At 40.7% G+C, this 22,735-nt stretch overlaps 4 protein-coding genes and 1 pseudogene across 5 annotated transcripts; 2 read left to right on the top strand and 3 right to left on the bottom strand.

Annotated features, from left to right (window-relative positions):
* Positions 1–265: 265 nt before the first annotated feature.
* On the bottom strand, positions 266–2,460 carry LOC137955136 (uncharacterized). The gene is made up of 2 exons (XM_068802038.1): positions 2,397–2,460; positions 266–1,959 (listed from the first exon to the last, which is right to left on the bottom strand). The coding sequence occupies exon 2, from the start codon at positions 1,842–1,844 to the stop codon at positions 915–917; it is 930 nt and encodes a 309-aa protein (XP_068658139.1). The 5' UTR covers positions 1,845–1,959; positions 2,397–2,460; the 3' UTR covers positions 266–914.
* A 25-nt stretch (positions 2,461–2,485) lies between these two features.
* Positions 2,486–8,122, bottom strand: LOC137959835 (uncharacterized; annotated as a pseudogene).
* Positions 7,555–12,852, bottom strand: LOC137955009 (uncharacterized exonuclease domain-containing protein At3g15140). 2 transcript variants are annotated; one of them, XM_068801906.1, is made up of 7 exons: positions 12,548–12,852; positions 12,048–12,250; positions 11,166–11,246; positions 10,397–10,522; positions 9,829–9,952; positions 9,234–9,430; positions 7,555–8,499 (listed from the first exon to the last, which is right to left on the bottom strand). In XM_068801906.1, the coding sequence occupies exons 1-7, from the start codon at positions 12,824–12,826 to the stop codon at positions 8,493–8,495; spliced, it is 1,017 nt and encodes a 338-aa protein (XP_068658007.1). In that variant the 5' UTR covers positions 12,827–12,852; the 3' UTR covers positions 7,555–8,492. The 2 variants fall into 2 exon arrangements, with proteins under 2 accessions (XP_068658007.1, XP_068658051.1); XM_068801950.1 differs by having other exon boundaries at positions 7,810–8,499; positions 12,562–12,649.
* Positions 12,853–14,894: 2,042 nt separating this feature from the next.
* LOC137954878 (fasciclin-like arabinogalactan protein 6) lies at positions 14,895–15,905 on the top strand. The gene has a single exon (XM_068801780.1). The coding sequence runs from the start codon at positions 14,934–14,936 to the stop codon at positions 15,738–15,740; it is 807 nt and encodes a 268-aa protein (XP_068657881.1). The 5' UTR covers positions 14,895–14,933; the 3' UTR covers positions 15,741–15,905.
* Positions 15,906–21,714: 5,809 nt separating this feature from the next.
* On the top strand, positions 21,715–22,134 carry LOC137959805 (putative glutaredoxin-C14). The gene has a single exon (XM_068807166.1). The coding sequence runs from the start codon at positions 21,715–21,717 to the stop codon at positions 22,132–22,134; it is 420 nt and encodes a 139-aa protein (XP_068663267.1).
* Positions 22,135–22,735: the final 601 nt, after the last annotated feature.

Here is a 22,735-nt window from a genome sequence, read left to right as displayed (position 1 = left end):
AATTGCATTGTCACCATAATCTTGACAAACAGGTCAATATGAAATGATGAAATGTTCCTCTTCAAGACCATTAAGAAAGTTGACTGCTTGAAACACTTATTAGTAAGAAAAAAATCTTATTTTATGGATGAGGAAAACAGGAAGGTATCCCCATGAGAGAGAAAAGTTGTTTTCTAGAAGTAACCAAGATGAGGAAGATAGACACCAAATATAACCAGGAAATAGACCACAAAAAAAAAAAAAAAAAAAAAGAACCAAAGTACCTGTAAGCAGTGAAAGCCATGAAAAACAGCTCCACTGCAACCAAAAGTGACAAGGATTTGTTGCTTTCTCAAAAATTTTCAAGTATGAATTCAATTGCCTTAGAAACTGAACTCCAGCTATACGCTGAAATCACCTTTCATGTCATACTTGACATCATATGCCACACAGGAGAACAAAACACATCAGCTTGAGGCAGCAGATCAGCTACAGGAATGCTTGAAGATTATCCGCATCTCAACAAATGCATTTAGGGCAAAAAGATAAGAGTCAGGAAGTCAGGAAGTCATGAACTTGTTGCCAGTAAAAAATTTTGAAACCCTCAATACTTATGCAACAGATTCAGCTACTTTCTACAAGCCAAAATTTTGTTACATATCTCAGGGGAGAGTCAAACAAAGGAAAGCAACATGACAACATTGCTGGTCAAAGGCAGAACAGGAAGAAGAGATTCAGAGCTATCAACTACAAAATTTTGGAGTATACACCTCTGAAGTGTACACCTCTTGCAGACATTCATCTAACTTCCCCCCACACTCATACTGAGATCTCTTTTCACTTTTTCCAGCCAATCCAAAGGTTGGTTGATTGTTGATATCTTCCCAATTGCAGAACAGATGCACAACTGTTCAAATTTATAATGGAATGTAGTCTCAGTTCCTGAAGAAAAATTTCATACACATGCTACCGAATAGCCTGTGAGTACTCTCTCCGTGGCAACTACATTCTTTTGGCATAGTTTCCATACATTGTGAAATTTTCTTGCGATGCGTATAACCAATAGTCTTGCAACCACAAATTCTACAACAGATTCCAGCATATTCATTTACTGCCATACAATGTTCAGCAACAAATGATTTTCTAATTCTTGCCAATAAGGTCACAGAATATGTTTCCACCACAACATGAACATCCTCTATTGTTGAGCCACCCTGATTAGATTTCCACCTATCAATTATAATTTCCCGAACCAACACTTTAATTTTGTGAACACATCCAAAACAACAGCTATAGAGACACAACATTTCAGGGGTAGATGAATCTTTTTTGTGCTCTTGAATGTCAGAGTTAACGACTCCAACAGGTTCACTAGAGTTAAATCCATCTTCCTCTAACAGGAATATACTACCCCTCACATAACCACCATTGCATTCAGAATCCATCATGGAACTTTTTGAAGGTTTTGATGAATCGAGTACCTCATGGATAGTCCCATTAGGTACTATAGCTTCTGGCCTGTGAGGGTTTTCATAAGCAAATGAACTGGAATCACATGCAGAACCATGAACAAGAGGGAAAGTGGGAGACAATGGAATTCTCCCCTGAGTTATTTCTACTCCATTATCCAAAACTCCTACTTTAGGATTAAGGATGCCGAGATGAATTAGCTCTTTGTTGGGATTCTCATCAATGGCCAAGCAAGAAGTCTCTACTTGTGAGCCCATAATGCCTCTGTCATTTTCCTGCAGAGCAATAAGAGCTACTTCTTTGTCGAAAGAATTTCTCGCAGCATTTTCTGTGAGAAACCCATTTAGGTTGCCTTTTACCACTTCCTCTGAATTTCTGTCAGAGAAACTTGGCATGCTCTCACCATTTTCGACAAGGGCAGTACCACATGCATGTTCATCTTTTTCATCCAATCTTCCCTCAGTTAAAGGCTTAGAGTTTGATGTGGAAGCTTGAGCTTCAATCTCCAAACTGCAACAGCAATAATATTAAAGGTTTGAGAAATGATGACTCAAATTGCCAGCACTTGCAAGTACATTTGAGCTAATTGTCCAAAGACTGAGACCCCAACAGTGACACCTTTAGTGACAAATCAGATTGACCCATGATTGACCTGATTAATTTAAGCATCCTATGGCAATTCTATTCCATTATAGAGGACTTCTGATGAGAAGTTATTCTTCACTTCTAAGGTCTCAAATTTTTGTGCTAACAAAAGCCCCTATGAACCAAAACAACGATCACCAAAGGAAATGGAAGCTTGAAGTTTATGAACAGAGAGAAAGAGAAAATGTGTGTTTGTGAGTGTGTGTGTGTGAGAGAGAGCGAACTTATAATGAAACTAGCAACAAGTCAACTATAAACAAAATAAAATCTAGCAAGGCAAAGCAGGCATTCATGGATCTTACCAGTTGAGTAATTACCAAATCAACTCAAGCTAATTCCAGGTATTCTTCAATGTGTGAAATAATACTTTGGCTCAATTGCGATGAGTGGGAGTGGGAGAGGATTTCTAGTTCTTGGGTTCAAATCTCACCGGGGTTTGGAGTAGAGTGCATGTTTGTCTATTCAACATTCCACAAAAAAAGGAAGACAAACTTATTCTCAAAAACAAAAAAAACAAAAAAAAGGAAGATAAGTTCTTCAAGGCAGCAAAAACTATACCTATATAATGAGTAGGCCCAGCTGTTGACCACGTCTTCAAATAAGCCACTTGCGATAAAAGACGAAGGAACCGGTATCTATCTTGCCCACCCAATATTTTGGAATTAATCTGTTCAACTAAGAGCTCCAAAACTCTCCGAACCTCCAATGAAACTTCTAAAACTGATGTATAGATACCTCTAAATGCCAATAAACCTACAGCTATGAGGCCCCTCACAACAGAGTTTTCACTGGTTTTACCTCCACTAGTTGCCTTCTCCACTGAGTTGTTAGGTCGTACAAAACAAGAATTGAATGGCCAACCTTTCCAAGGGCCATTAATACCGGTACAAGGACCTTCTTTCAGTTTTGAGGTTGCCAAACAAAGTTCAGAAAAATGAGGATACCGTAGAATCTGATAGCCAAATGCAGCTATTGAAGACAACAAACTGGATTTCCCTTTTGTCCTTAGAGAAGGACTTCTTGAGACTCTTGATGAGGCTGAATATCAACCTTAGCCTGCTTGGGACCAAGTTTAGTCAAGGAGAAATACTTTTTGCCCCCCCTCATGGATTTCAACTTCTGAGTCCACTTTCTTATCACACACATTAATTTCATGCTGTGTTTCAGCCATATGAGTTTTGTGATGAATCAATTGGATGTACTGCTTGATCAAATCCCATGATAATCTCTCAGCAGAAAAATCAAAGACCAAGTCATGATTGAATCCACCATCAAGGTGCAAAACAAACCGTGGTATTGAGTATTCACAATTACTTGGACTGGTACTATTCAGCACATCACTGGTAAAGAACTGCTTTATTCTACGAGGAAGAATTAGATCAGAGATCTCATAAGTGGCCTGTAATGGAAGAAACAGAAGAATTTATTTCATGATGTCATTCATTATACTAGTAGTGAAACTTCACATCCAGTATAAAGGGATCTTAATATTAAATTCTATTAGTTTCCCATATCCTGACAATAGCCTTACCAGAATAATTAAGGATGAAGAGTTGCTCATAGAATCCACCTGTTCAACAAATGAACTCCAGGCCTCTGTACACATTCTCACCACCTTTCCAGCAGTTCGTCCATGGATATCATCAATGGCCCATAAATCAATCCTCGGCATGTAGATCACACACCTCCCAATACTTGAACATTTCACTAGCAGGGATTGTACAAGGATATTAGGATAATTTCAGATCCATTTAAAAAGAATAAGTTAAAACTGTTTTTTTGCATTTATGAGCAAGACAACAAAAAAAAAAAAAAAATGAATACATACATAGAATTCGTGTTAACCCTTGGATCATATCTCCACAACCTTCCAGTGAAATAGTTGCCAAACTAGCTTTGTGCACTTCAATGTGGCCAACAAACCCATGGAGAAGACAAGCAGCCAAATGTCGCTGGCCACACCGACGATTTCCTGCAACAAGCATCCGGAATCCTGATTTTGTCTCCAGTGACACAATACCTTTTCTCACCAGACCTCTACTCAAATGAGCACCTTTTGGATTAAATTTGCAGAATACAGGTTTTGAATTCTCGCAGTCAACATTGTGGTCATTCTCTAAGGCTTCAGGAGCAGAGAAACTAGACAACCCACTTAAAAAACCAGTAACAACTAGAATTCTTTCCACTCCATTTGCAATAGCAGGTTCTCGCATCAATTCATGGAGATGGACCCACCAGGACAAGGAAGGAAATTTCTTTCGCTCCAAAGCAGAGAAAATCAAATCTTCCAACAACTTGCCAGCTTTAAAAAGATAAAGAGGCAACCAAATCCTTTCATCAAGAAAAAGGGAAATAATCAGGTGTGTCATTGGCAGCAAAAGATAAGGAACAAGATGAAGATGAAGTGGTGAGGAGACTACATCATTGGCCGATATTCCAGATTCTTTGCGAGAACATGGAGGAGGAGCACAAGCAAGAGTAGCCAACCAATCCTGTTCTTCCACTGTAAAAAGTGGAAGAGAAAGTCGCCTACCATGATAGGGATACAGCTCCTTTTAAGAGCAACCATGGCTGCTTGGGTACAAAGAGCCTGAAGGTCAGCACCTGCATACCCCAGCTGTCTGTTCAGCTATCCAATTAAGCAAGGACCCAGAGATTGGTTTTGGCCACCCTTGTGTGCGAAGTGAGAGAATTGCAGATCTATCCTTCAATGAGCGCAGTGGGAAATATATCTCCCTGTCAAATCTCCCAGGTCGCCTCAAAGCTGGGTCCACAGCCTCAGGCCGGTTTGTTGCACCAATCACAATGACTGAGCCTCGAGATTTCAGCCCATCAAGCAAAGCAAGCAATGTTGAGACAACAGAACTATGTGTCTGGTCTTGCTGCTTTGAACGCCGTGGAGCCAAACCATCAATCTCATCAAAGAAAATTATGGATGGCTGAGATTTCTCAGTAACCTGAAACAACAGCCGAAGCTAACATATTTTCCTAAACAATCTGCACCCTTGCGAGAAAAATATGCAATTCGTTTGTCACCCCGGGAACATGCACCAATCAAAGCCCTGACAACTAAGTTTTTCCTGTGCCGGGATAACCATGCAAAAGAACTCCTCTAGGAGGGGTCCCAAGTTTACTAAAAAATTCAGGATATAAAAGAGGTAAAATGACGACTTCCTTCATGCATTGGATCACGCCCTGGAGCCCAGCTACACTTTCAAAACCAGGATAATTTCTTTCATTTTGGGTATAGGATTCTCCACCAATGTAAGTAGATGAAATCCTCTGAAGGTCTCTCTGAAGCCTCCGCCCTTCATGTCTTAAGAACTCATCATCCTCCCCGCAGTTCTCCAACCACTTTTCTTCAGCCTCAAGATCTTTCCTTGAGGCTTCATTGGAAAAAAATTTCATTTCCAACTTCAATTTTTTAGCTTTTAGTTTTTTTATGCGCTGCAAATACTTTGACCCATGTGGCTGGAAAAGGAAACGATGATCAGCACAAGCAATGAGAAATTTGCGATGATCAAATATGGAACCCTCAGCTCGTGCACAAGGCTGCAGTAACAAAGGTTGTGTAAGTGCAAATAAAGGGAGAGGAAATCAGATCTAAAGAAAAGCTAAAAGCACCTCTATGTTTTCAAGTATAAAGATAGTCTGACCAAGTGGTATGTTTTGGGGCACCGATCAACACGACAGCCAATAGTTGCTCCAGGCTTCCCACAGCGACTACATTTCAGTGCTCTTCCCCTGAAAAGTGCTGCTCTGACATTTTTCAGGCATCCTAAAACAGCAAAATACACCTGAAAAAGTCATTGCATTAATAGGAGAGCTTTTTCAACAAATCGAATCATCGGAAGATGCCCCAAAACTAATACCGTTTTTCTATTTTCAGTCAAATACCTGTACTGCATAGGAGCAGAGAATCATTGACCATAAAGCCAATAAATGGCAGCCATTTCATATGTAAGCTTCCATATGGTAAAAAATTTGACAGCAATAGATGCTCCAGTTGTCAAACTGAGAACTAGAAGATACAAAATGAATGACCAATTTTGGGATTTCTTTTTAAATGATTTCAATAGTTCAGCATTTAATACAACAGCTATTCAGAAGGAACCAGATCATAATTGATAGTTCAGTAAAGATCTTAGTTTAGTATAGAATCACAGATATTCCTGATTTTCTTATAAACCGCTCTCAAGAGGATAGCTGAAAATAAGTAACCTAAGAGACTGGACAATGAGATGATGTATAATAGAGACAAAAACATGTTAAATCATGTCAATGGAAAATAAATACCGATACAATTCACTGCTCAAAAATAAGTTCTCAGAGATGACTATTTTGTCCCCGATTCTTTACAGACATTGGTGTTTTACGTTAATGGCTGCTAGACATTGGTCTCTTTTTCTTCCTTTCACTTTTGTAGAGTCCTAGGCAGGTGTTTGTTTTATCTCGCTCTTTTAAGGCTTCAGTGTTTTACCTTTTCATTTTATTAGTACTTTGTTCTATCCAATGCCCACATAGCAAATGTAATCGCAAGAAAATATGCAAATTATCATCTACAACCCACATCAAGAATGTCCATGCAAGAAGACTTGAATTAAACAAACTACACATGATTATAAGGACATTTAAAGATGTTGATCATTGTATAAAGCCAAAAGAATGCTTCAACAAAAAAAAAAAAAAAAAGTAAGTAACCATCTTTTTGGAATGATTAACAGCTCACTAGCAAACAAGAAACAGGCTCACGTTTGAATAACTATAACAACAGAACCAATCGTGGATTAGTCAGAGGAAGAATCCATAATCAGTAAACAAGGGAAGGAAAGTCAACAATCAACCTCTGGACTCCAGACTGCACAGTGTTGATGAACCCACACTCGTGCAATACCAAAACGATCATTTATAGGACCCAAGAGAGGTCCAAGCCAACCAGGTTCATGGTCAAATCCATCCCACATGTCATAGTTTGGTTCTTCAGGTGCAGACAAGCCACAGTATACTTCGTTATCACTATCAACAAAATCTCGAATCAGCTTCCTTGGGGGCTTCCCATCTGTCCCACCACCACAAAAACCACATCTACGTCCTTCCATTATCTGGGATCTCTCAATGTTAGCATCCTTTGAAACAGGATTCGAAGTATCCAACCCATGTACATGTTCCAGAGGCCCTTTCGCTGTGTCTATATCTTCAGCATTGTCACCAACAATATCATTATCAGATTCCTTTTCTGGCACACAATCCAGTTGCTCAACCAGCTCATTGCCTTGCTCAGTCATCTGTTCCTCAAAGTTGTCAGGTGGGCTCACAACAGGTCCACATTCGACTGAAGTTAGGTGGTCCGTGTCCTCAACTTGTTGGATTGTGTTATTCAATTGTGAAGGGCCTTCATTGATGGAATTTGACATATCCTCCTTTGTCAAAGAAGGGGCTTCGTTAGAGGAATTTGATATGGCCTCCCTTCCAGTGATAACAATAACCCCTTCCTTGTTAACGGGTAAAAGGATAGTTTGATCTTCACTCCTTTCCAAATGCGCAAAATCCTTCACTTCACAAGTCCTCTTAGGCTTCACCAGTTTTTGTTCTTGTTTTCCTCCATCCGACTGTTGAAAAAGCTTTCGTTTACCCTTTTCATTGGTTGGGGAGAGGACGACATTTCTAACCGTAGATCTAAGTCGTGTCTCCCAATTCCAGGATTCTTTCAAACTATCGCAAACATATACGATATTGATCCCTTTTCTTTGTATCGTCGGGGACTTCTTTTTCTTCTTGGTTTTGCTGAGAGTTCTGTTAAACCTACGTTTCTTCCTTTTTTGGGAGAAGGAGAGCTGTTAAGAGCAATGGGGGGTCTTCTGACGCGCGAGCTCCGGCGTAAGAAGCCGGGGTCTGGTTCAGAGGGCTGAGGGACTTCTACGGGGAGTTGGATGGGCTCCACGACATGGTCGCGGATGGCATCAAGTCTTTTCTGTTTCTTCCGTGCTCGAGGGAAAGGTCGTCGAGATCGGGGCGTTGAAGCAGCCATTGGTGCGGGTTTTCTTCGCGTACGACCTGTAGCTATACAATCGGCCGCCCGCTCCCCCGACTCAGATAAGTGCATGACTAGAAAAGACACAGAGTACTTTATAATAACTATCTGCGCCGCCGGCCTCCAACTCTCGGATTCGAAACGCTCCTCGAAGGAAGGAAACGGCAATTAAGACGAAACTGACCTGTTCATCAGAGACGTGATCAGGAAAGATGAAGAGAACACCGGAAGGAAAGGTATTCGGAAAAAAGCCTCGGACAACGAAGCTTTCTCCAACAACTTTGGAGCTTGGCTTCTTCAACTCCTTGAATGGGTGTCCCAGCGGCTGTTCTCCCACCGGATCTTCAGTCTGTTGGCTGTACCAGTCTCAAGGCCTGCAGGGGACGGAACGTAAGAGAAGTGAAAGTTTGAAGGACGTTCACGCCCGTTCAAAACTGCAGGGGGCATTTTTTGTTTCGTTTCACAACAAAACGTTATTGGCTTGCCTTACCCACCACCCATTGGTGTGCCGCCAAACAGAAATTTTGTGTGCATGGCTTTCGTATAAATAAAATCGACTTTGGGAAGAAAAAAAAAAAAAGCCATAAATCCCCCATGTCATTTGCATCGCATGACTTGGAAAAATGAAAATTGCCGCCTCCCACCAACAAGACATCAAATCTTCTTCACTCTTCTGCTAACCTATTTTATGCTACCATAAACAGAGCCCTAAAGCCCTATCTCGTCAAGGCATTACCCACTATGCGGCATCATCTGCCATTAGTAAATCATTGTTTACTAGCTAACGAGGTCGATCTAAAGTTGGTGCTTAGAAAATCAAATCAATTGCAGGAACTGTTTGAAAAGTGAATGTTTGGATTTTTTTTTTTTTTAAAGGGATTAGAACTTATATAAGTATACGAAGTTCCTTTTTAGCGATAATGTATACGAAGTTCTTACAAACAAAGGCACCCCACAGTTCTTTGCCTTTTTTTCTTTTCTTTAGCTTTATTAACTTTTATGAAGAAAAGAGCGAGACAGGTGACAGCGGAAGGCCACGGCCGTGGATGAAGGTGATTCATGGTTTCACATCCAATAACAACAGCCGCCGTGGTAGGGAAGAACTCACCTAATCCGATTCTTCAAAAGGAATTCCACATGGTCGAGGGACTTGGGGTTCCTCCTCGCAGTAATCTGCAACACTGCACCATCAGCGAGCATCCGTTGTACAACCTTAGCGATGTTCTTAGTGTCGTCAATTCCAAGATGGTGACTGCCCATCAATGGAATCCTGAGTTGATTCATCATGCTCCTCATTCCCATGGCCTAATGCAAACAACAGAAATACAATCTCATTAAAAAAGCAAGAAGGTGATTAAAAAACATCAAGTGGGTGAAATGGGAATTGGAGCAGGCGTGGGGACCCATTCTCATTTTCTCACATTAGCAGACATCTTATCGGCCACTGGTACCAGTTACCTACCCATCTGTAGCCAGACATTTGGGCATGTTCAAATTACCTGACATCAGATTCATAAAGCTTGTCACGCAAAAATTCATCAAACAGGTGGGCCTCTTTTAAATGGTTAAAACTCTTTTTTTTTTTTTTTTTTTTTGGGTTGGGGGCTACTAGCCGACATCTAGAAACAATCTGATTGTCCCCAGAAGACTCCATACAACCATTATCAAAGAGCTTTTGTTAATTCTTTTGCAAGTAGACTCACTTTGCTCCTATAAAAATTGAGATATAAATCCTTCAAATTGATCCACTCCATGAAGTATGGCGGTATCTCTACTTGAGAAACCTTGCATTGTTGAGGAACCTTTGTCTTCAAATCCCAATTACCACTAGCAACAACGAAACAGAGAGAATATCAATTATGCAAGCAAATGAAAAATTATCTAGTTGTAAAGCTATGACAATGACAAGCATGAAGTCAATAAGCAAGCTGGAAGAATTAGACCGTAAAGGAGTTTAAGATCCTGTTGGGTTGGCAATGAAGCCAAGGAAAAGAAGAAAAAGGACAACAACAGGCTGCTTGCATTGTAGAATGAGATGAGACCAACACAAGCCCATCCCTGTTTCTTTTTTATTCTAAATTTATCTCAGACTGAACAGTCCTAAACTGTTGTTAATGCAAACCTATGATGTCAGAAGATTAATGTAATCACAGGTGATATACAAGGGCAAAATAGTGTAGCACATATACACGGCATATTTTTCTTTTCTATAAGATTGTAATATAGCAACTGGCAGCATAGAAACCAACGAACACATAAATAAGAACAAACCAAGTTACAAATGCTGCTCGAGGAAGAGATCTTCCCACTTCCTTCCTCCACAATCCATGATGAACTATCCAATCTTCAAACTGCTCTAGCACATTTGTAAATGGAATTGCCGTATCATGCCACACCCTGCATAGTGTTTATTCAAAATTTTGATTGCACTTTTCTTCTTAGCTTTGTGTTCTTAAAAAGTAGAGAATATCTAAACAACACATGTACATGATCTAACACATGATCTAACACAGAATATATGGCAGGATAGATAAACAGACACATACAGAACAAAAATGGTGTAAAGCTGGGGTGGGGGCGATGCATAAGGATCCCTCCAGCCTTATATCAGTTCCACCAAACACGGAGCTGTTTTCTCCGGAAAACTAGCACTAGGGTAATCAAATCAATGATCTGAGTGATATCTCAATTGGCCTTATGAAATATACAGCCTATGACAAATGATTCTAAATTCACAAGATGAGCTATTACTGGATGGAAGGATAATCTGTTCAATAAAACGCTGAAAACCACAAACAGGCCGCAGAGGCTCACCAGTTAAATGTCATGGTCACTGACCTGATGGCATGCATGTACAACTGTTAAAGTACACTAAAGGTAACTGCTGCAACTGGAATGCATGTATCATCGATTCAATGGAAATAATGCCACTAACATCATCACTACTCCCTTCTTTCCAAAATTAAGTTCTTGATCATTATTGATGATTTTATAACTTATCATTCTAAAATAAACAGAAGTTAGAGAATCCGTGACATACCGATCAACTCCCAGCTTGCCATATTTTCCTTCAATATACTCATTTATCCTGTTCTCACTCATTTCAACAGGCCTCACAAACCTGCAGCATGAAGTCTAAATAGTGTAGAAAAAGTAGAAGCAGGCACAAATATTTACCCCCAAAAGACAACTGATACAAGCACATACGAGAAACAAGCATCGAGACAAATACCAACAAAGGTGAAAGACTATTATATTTCATAATCAGCAAAAGCCTGCCACTTCATGCTACTGTTAGCTAAAGGATCGTTTTTCCTTGAATCCGATCTATCATTTGCTAAATCCATTAGAAAGCCTTCTTAAAGTCTTTCATCACCTCACTTCAGCATTCCTCTACTTTTGTCAGTCAATCGACCGACATCACCTAAGGCTACTCACAAACAGTTGCCATTTGAGGGACACCTATTAAGAATGCACAGGTCTGGGTGCAGAAATCAAGTCCTTCAATACCCCAAGGCAATCTAGAGAGGATCAGAGCACTCAATCTCATTAAAGTACTCTGTCAAACAAATAAAGCTTACTCCCTTCACTGGTGGAAATGATGGGATATGCCTAGAATAGTAGGTGCCAAATATGTCCAGAATAAGAATTAGAGGGAAATTCAAGTGATCTAACTGCAAAAATTATAACATAATAAGTCCATATAAAAATAGAAGGGTGAGATGTGCACATTAAATTGAAGCTTTTAGATCGTCGGCCACATTGGCGTTTATTATGTGAGGTCCTGTGTTCAACTCCCACGGATGTAGGGATACTTGGTTGTGTGACTTTGTCTAAGTGATTGATATTAAAATAAAAGGGAAAATATGATACCTTCAGAAACAAAAACGAAATTGCGTTCAGCCAATTGCTGGAGTGTTACCTGTGGAAGAAATCTACATAATTCATAGTCTTTGCATCAATCATCACAACAGGAAACTCGAGAATCTCAACTTTCCCCTCCAAGTCAAGCACCAAAAAGTAATCTAAAGGCTGAGACTGCAACTTATTCATTTCATTTGCCTTTACTTGAAGTTCCGGTGATAAATCGTGATTGAACTTTTCAAGATGCATAGATTCATTCATCTGCATTCAGACGAAATGCCAATTACCGGTCAGAATAACTTGTAATATACATGATGAGTTCAACCTAGTAACAGAAGGCCACCAAAGAAGTAAATTCTTCCGGCGAAAACGAGGTTCACAAAATCTACCCCGAATTATGGCTTCAATTCGGAGACATAAGAGACAAACTAATCTTATTTGACAAGGTCCAAGTAGAAGCAAAAACATGAAAGCAATTTCAATCTAGAAATAGAATACGCATCACTGGAAGAAGAGAAAGAAACAACCAGAGTAACACTCTCGAGTCATGTATCGTACCTTTGTGCACTGACCTTGGGTATAATATAGACACGTCGGCTTCCAACGAGAGGTATCTGATGCCATTACACGTTCAAATTCTGGGGAAGGAAGACAATAACACGAAGGGTTTAGTGTTGAAGGTGTTGAAGTTGAGACGGTGGCGGCTAAGGTGAGCTTCCGGGTGGGACTGAAGGGAAGCGAGAAAGAAGGCGGGAAGGGAGCGGCGCGAACAGAGTGAATGGAAGTCGCAGAATAAATGCGAGAGGTGCAGCAACACAAAGAACGATACGAACCCATTGAGGCTCCCTCCGATAAAAGTTTAGACCCTTCTATTTGTGCAAAAAACACCCCAAGCGGTAGCTTAACTTAGAACCGTGTTTCCTTGAATAGCACCCAGATTTGCCTAGAATCCAAAGCTTGAGCTCCTAGTGCGGTTCCGCTCAAGTTTTTCTAATTTCCCGTGCTACTGAACTTAAGCTTAATTTGTTTTAAACTCCGACGATGCTTTAAAAAGCAAAATGGTTTCTTAGTTTTGTCTAAATTTTGTTATTTTTTAATCCCTGTTAGCACTTATTTAGTCCATATATTTGTTTTCTCTCATTATAGCATCCAAAAATGATAAAAGAAACTTTTTTTTCTCCATTTTTTATGTTCAGTTTATAGACTTTCTCTTAAAAACATAGAATTTAAAAATAAATAAATAAATTTATAGATAATAAACATTATTACAGAGAAAGTAAAATGTCTATCAATAATGATTTAATATTTATAGATATTTTATTTTTTATGTTTGTTTGTATTTTAATTATCAAAAAAATAACAATTAATTTTTTCTATTTTTTTTGTATTTTTTCTCGTATTTTTCATGGACATCCAAACAAAGAGTAAAAAAACTTGTTTCTTTTTTTTTGTATTCTATCTTAATCAGTAATTATAATCATGTTAATGGAAGATACAACTTGCAATTAGGTAGTATCTTCTTTTGATTTGATCTTAATTGTAGCTCAACCCACAATTCGCTTCAGCTTGATCGTAGATCGAAGTTTGATCTTGGTGATTGATTCTGATTTTGACCATTGATCCTTTGACTAATCTTTTAGATCTTGTATTTGACCACTAGTTAATTGGTGATCAGATTCTTTCAATCTAGACCGTTGAATGAGGTCCTATCTTTTTTATAATAAAATTTTCGTGCCTAGGGTTGTAGGGAGATGAGGGATTTTCTAGCATTTTGTGGACTAATAGATACAAGTCCAATTGGTACTACTTGGACTAAGGTTGAGCTTTGGATTATCCTCCCCGAGTTCCCCCTCATCAACCTACAAATGAAAAAACAATTATAGAGTCAACTACCTTCAGACTTCTTCATAAAACGAAAGGCCGCTTATCTCGTTATAATTATTGCCGCCTTGCACCAGGGTTGTTAACATTTGACCATATCTCGTCTTCTTTAACAAACTGACTTTCACGTTCAATCAACTATAACTTTTTAGCTCCTTCCTTCATAATAACCCCCCTTTCTTTCAAGATTTATTTTCTGGTTCTGGCCGATCAAACCTCACAGGCTCCTGCAAAGAAACAGGCGGACGCCGCCGATGAAGAAGAAGAAACAAGGCAGAGAAAAGATCGAACTTTCGACAATACACTATCAAATATCAACTGATCAATCACCTGAAAAGCTTTGGTCCTACCACTAGCCTCTCTGCATGTGATGCCAAGGTGCCAGCAATGTCGCACATGCCTGCGACTAATATATCCAAAACTCTCTCCACAAAACGATTATAAAAAGACCGGCATAAATATAAAATCTTGAGCACCGAGTTACCAATCTTGATTCCCAAGTAAATTAGATCGTAACTTGTCTCATTTCCATCTGCTAGTTTTGTCAGCAGACGCAAATAGCAAGTAAAAGCATCCATGAAATACTCTTTATAGCAGATGCAACGATATATAGAACGAGGATGATACCAGAGCAATAATTTTACGTTTTCTGCTCTGTCTCTGAATGTTATCGTTTCCGACGATGAAACTCAAAAGACAATAATACACATTTCGTCAATTAGTAATATTTAGAATGGAATGATCAGTTGATAACTAGGGAAGTAATTCTTGCAGCTTTTATCTCTGAGATCAACTCTGTCATTTGCATACCATGTGGGCAATTTTCCATAAACAACTCAAGAATTCCATTGACTAATGCAGTTGACAACTCACCAGACAGAGAAAATTGTAAACTATATAAATTGATGTAATTACCTTCTGGGTCCTGGTTTATATGAAGATTCAATCAGTTGGGAGTTTACTGGGTGAATAATGGCTGTGGCCCTGCTGTTTCTGTACAAGTAGGTAGACAGCTCATTCCAACATACACTCCATGGTATTTCCACTACATCTTATCTCTTAAATGCTCATTCGCCTCCTCTTGTCTCTGTGGGTCTCACTCAACGCTGATCAGCTGCGGTGGAAGCATCTGCAAGAAATGGCTGCCTCTCTTTCCTCACTGGTGCTGCTTTTTCTGGCGTTTAGCTCGGCTGTGTTAAGCATCAATGCTCAATCGGCTCCGGCACCTTCACCTTCTCCGGTCAATCTTACCGGGATCCTGGAAAAGGGTGGGCAATACACCACGTTAATTCGCCTGCTTGGATCAACCCAGGTGGGGTCTCAGATCGAGAACCAGCTCAATAATTCAAACCAGGGGATGACTCTCTTTGCTCCCACCGACAATGCCTTCAACAACCTCAAGCCCGGCACACTCAACGGCCTGAACATGCAGCAGCAAGTTGCACTGGTGTTGTACCATGTTATTCCCAAGTTCTACCGGCTCCAGGATTTTGAGACGGTGAGCAACCCCGTGAGGACACAGGCCTCGGGGAATGGTGGAGGTGTCTACGGTCTCAACTTCACTTCCACGCAGAACCAGGTGAATGTCTCGACCGGCGTCGTGGAGACTCAGCTCAACAATGTTCTCCGGTCCAACTTCCCCTTGGCGGTATACGGAGTGGACAAGGTGCTGTTGCCTTCGGATCTCTTCGGTGCTAAGGCTCCGTCAACCTCTCCGCCGGCATCAAACGACTCGCCGTCGTCGCCAAAGTCCCCTTCAACACCAAAATCGACGGAGGGCCCATCCACTGCGCAGCCGAACGCAGGGTCGAAGACGACGAGTCTTGGATGGGGTTTAGTTGTCCTGATGGCGGGGGCGGCTCTGCTTTGAGACCGGCGGTTATTGGGTATGGTTTCAGATTCAGTGTGTGGATCCTGAGACGTGTATTTTCCATTGATTGTTGGCCGGATTTACTTGGCAATTGTTGGCTCTCAAAGTTGAATGCAAAGTCAGATAATTTGTTTGTATCAAGGGACTTAATTCCTCTCTTTCTCATCCAGTCTGCTTCCTCTACCTAATAAATGTCGTCAATACCATGTATAGAGTAATTCACAGTTGAAATTCTGAATACGTTCATTACTTCGTTTATCCGGAAAATAGGACTGTAGGGCATTCTCAACTCAATTTGAAGGAAAATTTGGTTACATCACCGTTTCTGCTTCCTATCTGACGTCGTGGATGGCAGGAGAGGATGTACATGGGTGGGTGCAAATAATTGTCAGTTAGTATACTGTAAAGATGAGCAACGAGATAAATGGGTTAGAAAACGCAGTAATCATCATATCCAACACGACCATTTTCATGACCAGGTGACCTAACCCAACCCTTATTTAACGTGTTAACTGCTTAACTTTGAGAGCCCACTCTTACGCACGCCCACTCTTACGCAACCAGTGGTGTAAAAAACAAGGTGTGAAGAGTATAAGAACATTAACACTAGTAGTGCCTTGGGTGGACGAAAGAGATGTGGAAGAGCAACGACACTTATAGCGGTTAGACCGAATGGAATCCTATTATCCAGTGGAAGAGCAATGGCAAACAGAATCGCATCGTCTGATGGAAAAACAACGGCTGGGGCGGACGGAATCAAAGAGTGCATCGTCCGTGTGGGGAGAGAAATGCAGTAAGGGTTTTTTGTTAGTCAAACTCGCACGTGTGCAGGACATGAGCATTGAGAGGAAAAATTATTTCCCCCCTAGACTTAAGTCTCTTGGCATGGTTCTGCCGAGATGATGCTGGGGGTAGGGGTGGCATCGAGCCGAGCCGAGCCCAAACCTACCCATGTTCGAGCCGAGCCTAGCCTTGAGCCTAAAATTGTTATCGAGCTCGAGCCCAATAATTTTAACCGAGTTCGAGCTTCAACATTCATTTAAAACTTTTCAAAAATTACATGTCTGGAGTTCGAGCTCTAACATACATTCAAAACTTTTCAAAAAATACATGTCAAATAAATTGTATATAAAATTATGCATATATTTTACATAAAATTGGGCATGACCTCAACTTAAAATTGGCCATAAGGGTGACATCGAATCCAGTTGAGTCCGAACCTTCTTATGTTCGAGCCGAGCTAGATTTAAATGTTTCGAATTAGAACTCGAGCTAACCTAGGCTCGAGCCTAAAATTGTAATCGAGCTCAAGCCTAATAATTTTAATCGAGTTCGAGTTCGAGCTCTAGCCTAGTACAAGGTTAACCTACATTTAATACTCTACATAAAATATATGTCAAATAAATTATCTATAAAATTATGCATACATTTTAAAAAAAGAGTGATAGGGGAGGTTCGTGATTGAGTCTCGATAATGGATTAAAACCCACCAATATTAATTTTTTTTACCCCAAATGTTGCCTAACTTATTATGTAATTTTTGAATCTAGCCATAAATTTACTATGGCCTCCTTAGTGCCCCTGGTTGAAATTTTATATTTTAGGAAAAACTAAAAATATTTTTCCTAGGATACATATTTCCAAGGTGGTTGTTGGCAGAGCGGACGGCGGCGATGAGGATGTTGAACAATGGTGACGACTAGCAACGGTGGAGGTGACGCCAGGAGCATCAAGACGGAATGAGAGAGACCAAGATGACAAAGAGGAAGAGAAATTCGCAGAAGGACACAAGGTCTTCGCCTGACTATAGGGAGCGCTACAACAGAGGTCGGGCTTGGGGTTCAACTTCGGTGGTGATTTCCAGTGACAATGAGCTGGTTTTGATTAATCATCGAGAGCTCGAAATACCATATAGAATTTTGGGATAAGAATAATATTTGTCGTGGTTTTCATTGATGACGAATGAAGTATTTATAGGGGGGGGGGGGTTAGTCAACAAACTGAAATTTGAAGTTCATCTTCATCTCCTGTTTCAAATTCATTTCATTCTTCTACATAAAGTTTATCTTCAAACTTGATGTTAGTGTGGACGAGTTCAAGTGCATTGGAAAATAGTTTCTAGTGTTAGTACCCCAAAATGAGAAAGATATAAAAAACAAGAGAATGAGTATATTGTAACAATATACTTAATTAAAACATAATATTTAAAGCCCAAATTAGGTAAAACAAACATGATTACTACACGAATAAGTAATTTAATGTATAATTAAAATATATTAATATACTAATTAATTAAATTAAATATTATAGTATTTAATTATTACATTATTACAGTAATTATGTGAGCCAATTAATTATGCACAATATTAATTATAAAAAATAAATAAATACCATTCAAAATGTTACAAAATTGATGTTTTTGGAGAGTTGGTTTAATTGTTTGGAAAGACGGAGCTTGGTTATGGTCAGATAAAACTGATTATCCTGTGTTATTTTCTTTAGGGGCTTGTTAATGGGAGGAACACAAACACTTGAAAAAAAATCACTTTGCATCTCCATAGGTCAAGTAATGAGCGGGTTTCATAAACTCGAATCCCAACCTCGAAAACGAAATGGGCTATTCCCCAATCTTCAACCTTGCACCGTTTTGTCCCTATCTTGATCCCATATTCTTGATCAACTCATCTTTGGTCCATGTCCATCGGCCTATAATATAATGGCCCATTAAAAATTATATAAACAAATAAAATTATAAAATAATATTAAAAATAAAAATTAAATTAAATGCATTCTTAAAAATCCTGAAATTATATTATTCTAGCATAAAATATTTGTCATTTATATATTTTTAAAAGGACTTGCGATTATAAAATCACAAAATGAGAAATTTGGATTCCCAGTGGATAATTTATGAAAATGTCAACCATTTATCTCCGGAGAAAGTTGCAAGGCGTTGCGCTCTTCAACATATATAAATCAATTAACCGAGTTATCCCAAGTCAAACTTGACTTGCAGGTCCATGGAACTCGTGTGAAAATGTCAACCTTATGATAATGTCAATGCGTGTATCCTCCACCACCGTTAACCATGGCGTTCTCTCTCGTCCCGAATGAATCACGAATCCCGCTTTTGCTCCCAAGATTTCTCTTCCGTTGTCTGTATCTAATTCTTGGTTGGTTCAAAAGAAAGGAAGAAAAAATGCTTTAGTTTAGTCGTTTATGGGATTAGCTAGAGTCGGCCGGTTTTTGTCCCCATTACGCGTGTCATCCAGGGGCAGACACTGGTTGCTTCTGTGCATCAGCAGACAGTGCATCCATATCTCCCCCTGATTAATAAAATCCTCTTTGCCACCAAACTAGCAGGAGATTGCTCTTTATTCCTTTTTTGTTTTTAATTCTCGGTAGCAACAAGACGAAGCAGATCCGAATAGAGGTCAAAAGGCCATAAAGAAGAAACAATACGGAGGTAAAAGGAATGAGTCCTCAGCCGTCAGTCGTCATGCCTGAAAATTTAATTCCCAACAGTATAAGCGCCTTTAATCGATGGAGAGGGAGTCGGTGATAGAGATGAATGATGGGTGTTTCGATCCGACGAACATTATAACCACAAACCCACCCACCTGCCGCTCCTTTTATCGTCTTCCCTCTCTCTTTTCCATTCTTAATTCCTCTATTTTTTTGTTTTTTTTGTTTTAGTGTGTGTGTGTGTCTCACGCAGCAGTAAATTTGAGAATAAATGATCGTCTCCTGTGTCGTTTAGGCTTCCATGGTTGGGAGGTTTGATTTGACCAGGGCAAACGCTGAGCTGATGAAATCCAACGAGCCTGCTTTTGTTTTATCGATAGAAAAACTCCGGAGCGTAAGAAGGAGAAGGTTTCGACTTACAAGTACGTGTATAGTGGGATGGCCGGCAAATTGTCGCGTGAGTGCGGGACCGCTGTTTTGACTTTGCAATGGCACTTGGACGAAGGCACGAGGTCGGAGTCGTTTTGCCGCCGCCGCCGCCGCCGCGCATTGTCCTCGTCGGACACGGAGACTTCCGTAAGCCCTTAGTCCACCGAAGCCACGGTTCTATGAAGCCGAAACAAATCGAGTGACGTACCTGGTCCATATCATCGTGATTTAATTAAGATTTATAAAACATCTAATTATCTAGGGATTATTTAAATGACGTTTATTAAACTAGTATAAGGTTAAAGGTGTAGTTGAATGTTGACTTTTGTCATGTCACGCTGTCACATGTTACACAGAAACGTTTCTGATGCGCATCTGTGTAACCGACCACTAGGAGAAACGAATGGTAATGATGGACTGGTTCACCACTTGAGAATGGCCACAGCCACTCTTTTTTATCTGACATTTGTCGCTTTTTTTTTATTGGCAATGGACCATGGAGATCTCACCTCGGTGCTGGAGTGGACCACTAGTGATTTTATCTCTTCGCCTTTAGCCCATCGGTGAAGAAAAAGACGATTGGTGGGGCCTGAACGAGGTGATCGGTTAGAATCTGTGTGGGTCCGAATATCTTTGCTAGAGTTGGGATGGTTTTTTCCATGTGGGTCCGTCTCGGTTGATGTCAGCTACAACAGCCGGGTCACGTCAGGGATGGCGTATTATTATCAGCTGACACGTTTCGTGTTAAGAAAAAGGAAAAACAAAAGAGTCCAGTAGAAGGAGGGGGAGATGATGAGATATAGGAAAAGCAGAGAGAGAGAGAGAGAGAGAAGACCACGCTAGCATGAGACACGTGGGCTCCTTCATGCTAATATTACACCAAACCCTAACACCCTCCTCACACCATTTTGTTCAAGTCGTTCCTGTCGGAATAAAAAGACAAAAACACGGCTCTCCTCCTCCTCTGCCACTCTCCAATATCAGCTCTCCCTTTTTAACTCTTTAAATAAAATAAGACGAAGAGAAGAATTCGACGGAATCAGTCCACCGTAATCGAGCGTGTTTATTTTCTCTGCTGTACTGCAGCTCTGATCTCCCCTTGAATTACCCTTAACGACTTCGTTCTCTTTTCTACTGTACCGAGTATGGAGCAGAAAGGGTCGTGGTTTGTTAGGCGGTGGAAGTTTTCGCTTTTTTATGTGATCAAAAGGCCTCGCCGTGCATAGAAAATTGATGGGTGCGTACAATGTTTAAATTGCTGTCTCCGCGTCTTCCCTTACGACTTAAGATTGCGGTCTCCGCGTCATTTTCATGCCACCGCTTTCATTTTTCATCTTCCTGGATGAATGGGCAGAGGAACAGAGAGAGGGTCTGTGGTCTGAGGGTCCCGCTGTGAATCAAGCTGTCACCAGAAGAAGAAAAAAAAGAGAGATGAAAATTGAAATAGAAGACGGGACAAATCTAAGAAGTAATTACGGTGGAAAAATCTCGAACGATCAGCTAATCCCTTAATCCGTCGCTCTATAGTTAAAAACAGTAGTGATCATGGGGGATGAAAGCGTAGGTAAGTAAGCCGCCTGTTCGGAAGGAAAAAATCTGGGAATTTTCTCGGGCTTTGCTAGATAAGGAAGTAGTCAGTGAGAAAGCAGTGGCTTGTTCGGTTGCGCTTGGTTTAGAAATACACCAATTTTCGGTGCCAATTCGGGAATAAATGACGGAGAGGTTTTTCTTCTTTTATGAGAGATGACGACATCAATGGCTACATGTGAGTCACATTTGGAGGAGAGAGAAAGAGAATCCACGTCAGGCAGATGTAATCCGGCATTTGGGCTCTACCTATGACTAACGTCATCCACAGCGATATCTGACGACACGAAGGGGTGGTGGTGATTTGTAACTGCCGTTGACGGCCCCACTCCCTTACGCCTTGAACCGAACGGCTCCTGTATAAAACCTCACTTACCCCCCTCCCTTCTCTTCATCTCTCCCTCTTTGAGTGCCGATCGACCCCTTTCCCTGTGTTTCAGAAGCGCCAATCCATCTGTGATTTTCTCTGTTTGCCCGATTGCTAGCCAAGGCAATGCATCAAGCGATCCCGTACCGCACATGGGTGCCCGTGACGGGGCTCGACCCTTCGCCGCTTGCGGCCAAGGTGAAGGGAGACGACGACGACAAGGGTAGCAGCGGCAGTGACAACTGTAGCACGTCTGAGAGAGTTTGGAATCTTGCGTCGGAGAATGCTGTGCTGGTCGTGGGGCGACGTGGGTGCTGCATGTGTCACGTTGTGAAGCGTCTCCTTCTGGGACTCGGCGTCAACCCGCTCGTCCATGAAGTGGAGGATGGGAAAGTGATTTTCGAGATCTCCGGCGACCAAAGTCTGCAATTTCCGGCGGTGTTCATCGGCGGTAAGCTCGTGGGCGGACTGGAGTGGCTAATGGCAGCGCATATCTCCGGAGAATTGATCCCGATTTTGAAGAAAGCGGGCGCCCTCTGGCTTTGACCGGACGTGTATTCATCTTTCGTTTTTCGTTTCAGCCATTAGGGTCCCCAGAGTCCTTGTACCTCTTTTTTTTTTTTTTTTTTTTCTCTCGCCTTCTATCCCTGATTAGGAAGAAAATTACATTTTTGTGACATGTATATCGATTGTTTGAAATCTTTTAGTGTAAATTGGTATCTGTTTTCTATGAAAAGATTACATAATTACCCGATTTATGTCTCCATGCATATCCAGTATCTTCAAATAGCTCAAGCCATTTCCTTCTCACTCCTAACTCCTTTTATATATTTACCATTCGAAGAAAAAGAAAAGAAAACCGTGTAAATTTTGGGGATAGGAGGTCGACCCATTCACAACTCGGGGGGGCTGCCTGTGTGCGCCACTAGGTTTTTAGCGTTTTAACTTGTAACTTGTAACCATTGATGTGTCGACGCCCAGATGCCATCACGGTCACGGTCCACAGTTTCTAGAATCTAGACACCTTCGAGAACCAATGCCCTGCAATAACGAAGCCGTATTTAGCATAACTTTTTCGACAAGTTTTTTAGATTTCAGATTTTTCTCCAGTGTGCTTGTGGGCCTGTGGCTCTGTTATAAAAAAATC

The sequence above is a fragment of the Aristolochia californica genome, unplaced genomic scaffold (genome assembly GCF_029961685.1).
Source record: "Aristolochia californica isolate CCGP_79_NKW_82.1479 unplaced genomic scaffold, dmAriCali1.0.hap1 SCAF_1, whole genome shotgun sequence".
NCBI lineage: Eukaryota > Viridiplantae > Streptophyta > Magnoliopsida > Piperales > Aristolochiaceae > Aristolochia > Aristolochia californica.
Note: the sequence above shows the minus strand (reverse complement) of the source record. Positions and strands in the feature narration are given on the sequence as shown.

What these genes read in the sequence shown, in the direction of transcription:
- LOC137955009 (XM_068801906.1), bottom strand. Translation starts at nt 12,826, where the DNA reads ATGGGTTCGTATCGTTCTTTGTGTTGCTGCACCTCTCGCATTTATTCT. An exon ending in GGCAAGCTGGGAGTTGATCG is followed by an intron (nt 10,523 to 11,165) that starts GTATGTCACGGA and finishes AACACTATGCAG; the next exon opens with GGTGTGGCATGATACGGCAA. An exon ending in TCAATTTTTATAGGAGCAAA is followed by an intron (nt 9,431 to 9,828) that starts GTGAGTCTACTT and finishes TGTTTGCATTAG; the next exon opens with GCCATGGGAATGAGGAGCAT.
- LOC137955136 (XM_068802038.1), bottom strand. Translation starts at nt 1,844, where the DNA reads ATGCCAAGTTTCTCTGACAGAAATTCAGAGGAAGTGGTAAAAGGCAAC.
- LOC137954878 (XM_068801780.1), top strand. Translation starts at nt 14,934, where the DNA reads ATGCTCATTCGCCTCCTCTTGTCTCTGTGGGTCTCACTCAACGCTGAT.
- LOC137959805 (XM_068807166.1), top strand. Translation starts at nt 21,715, where the DNA reads ATGCATCAAGCGATCCCGTACCGCACATGGGTGCCCGTGACGGGGCTC.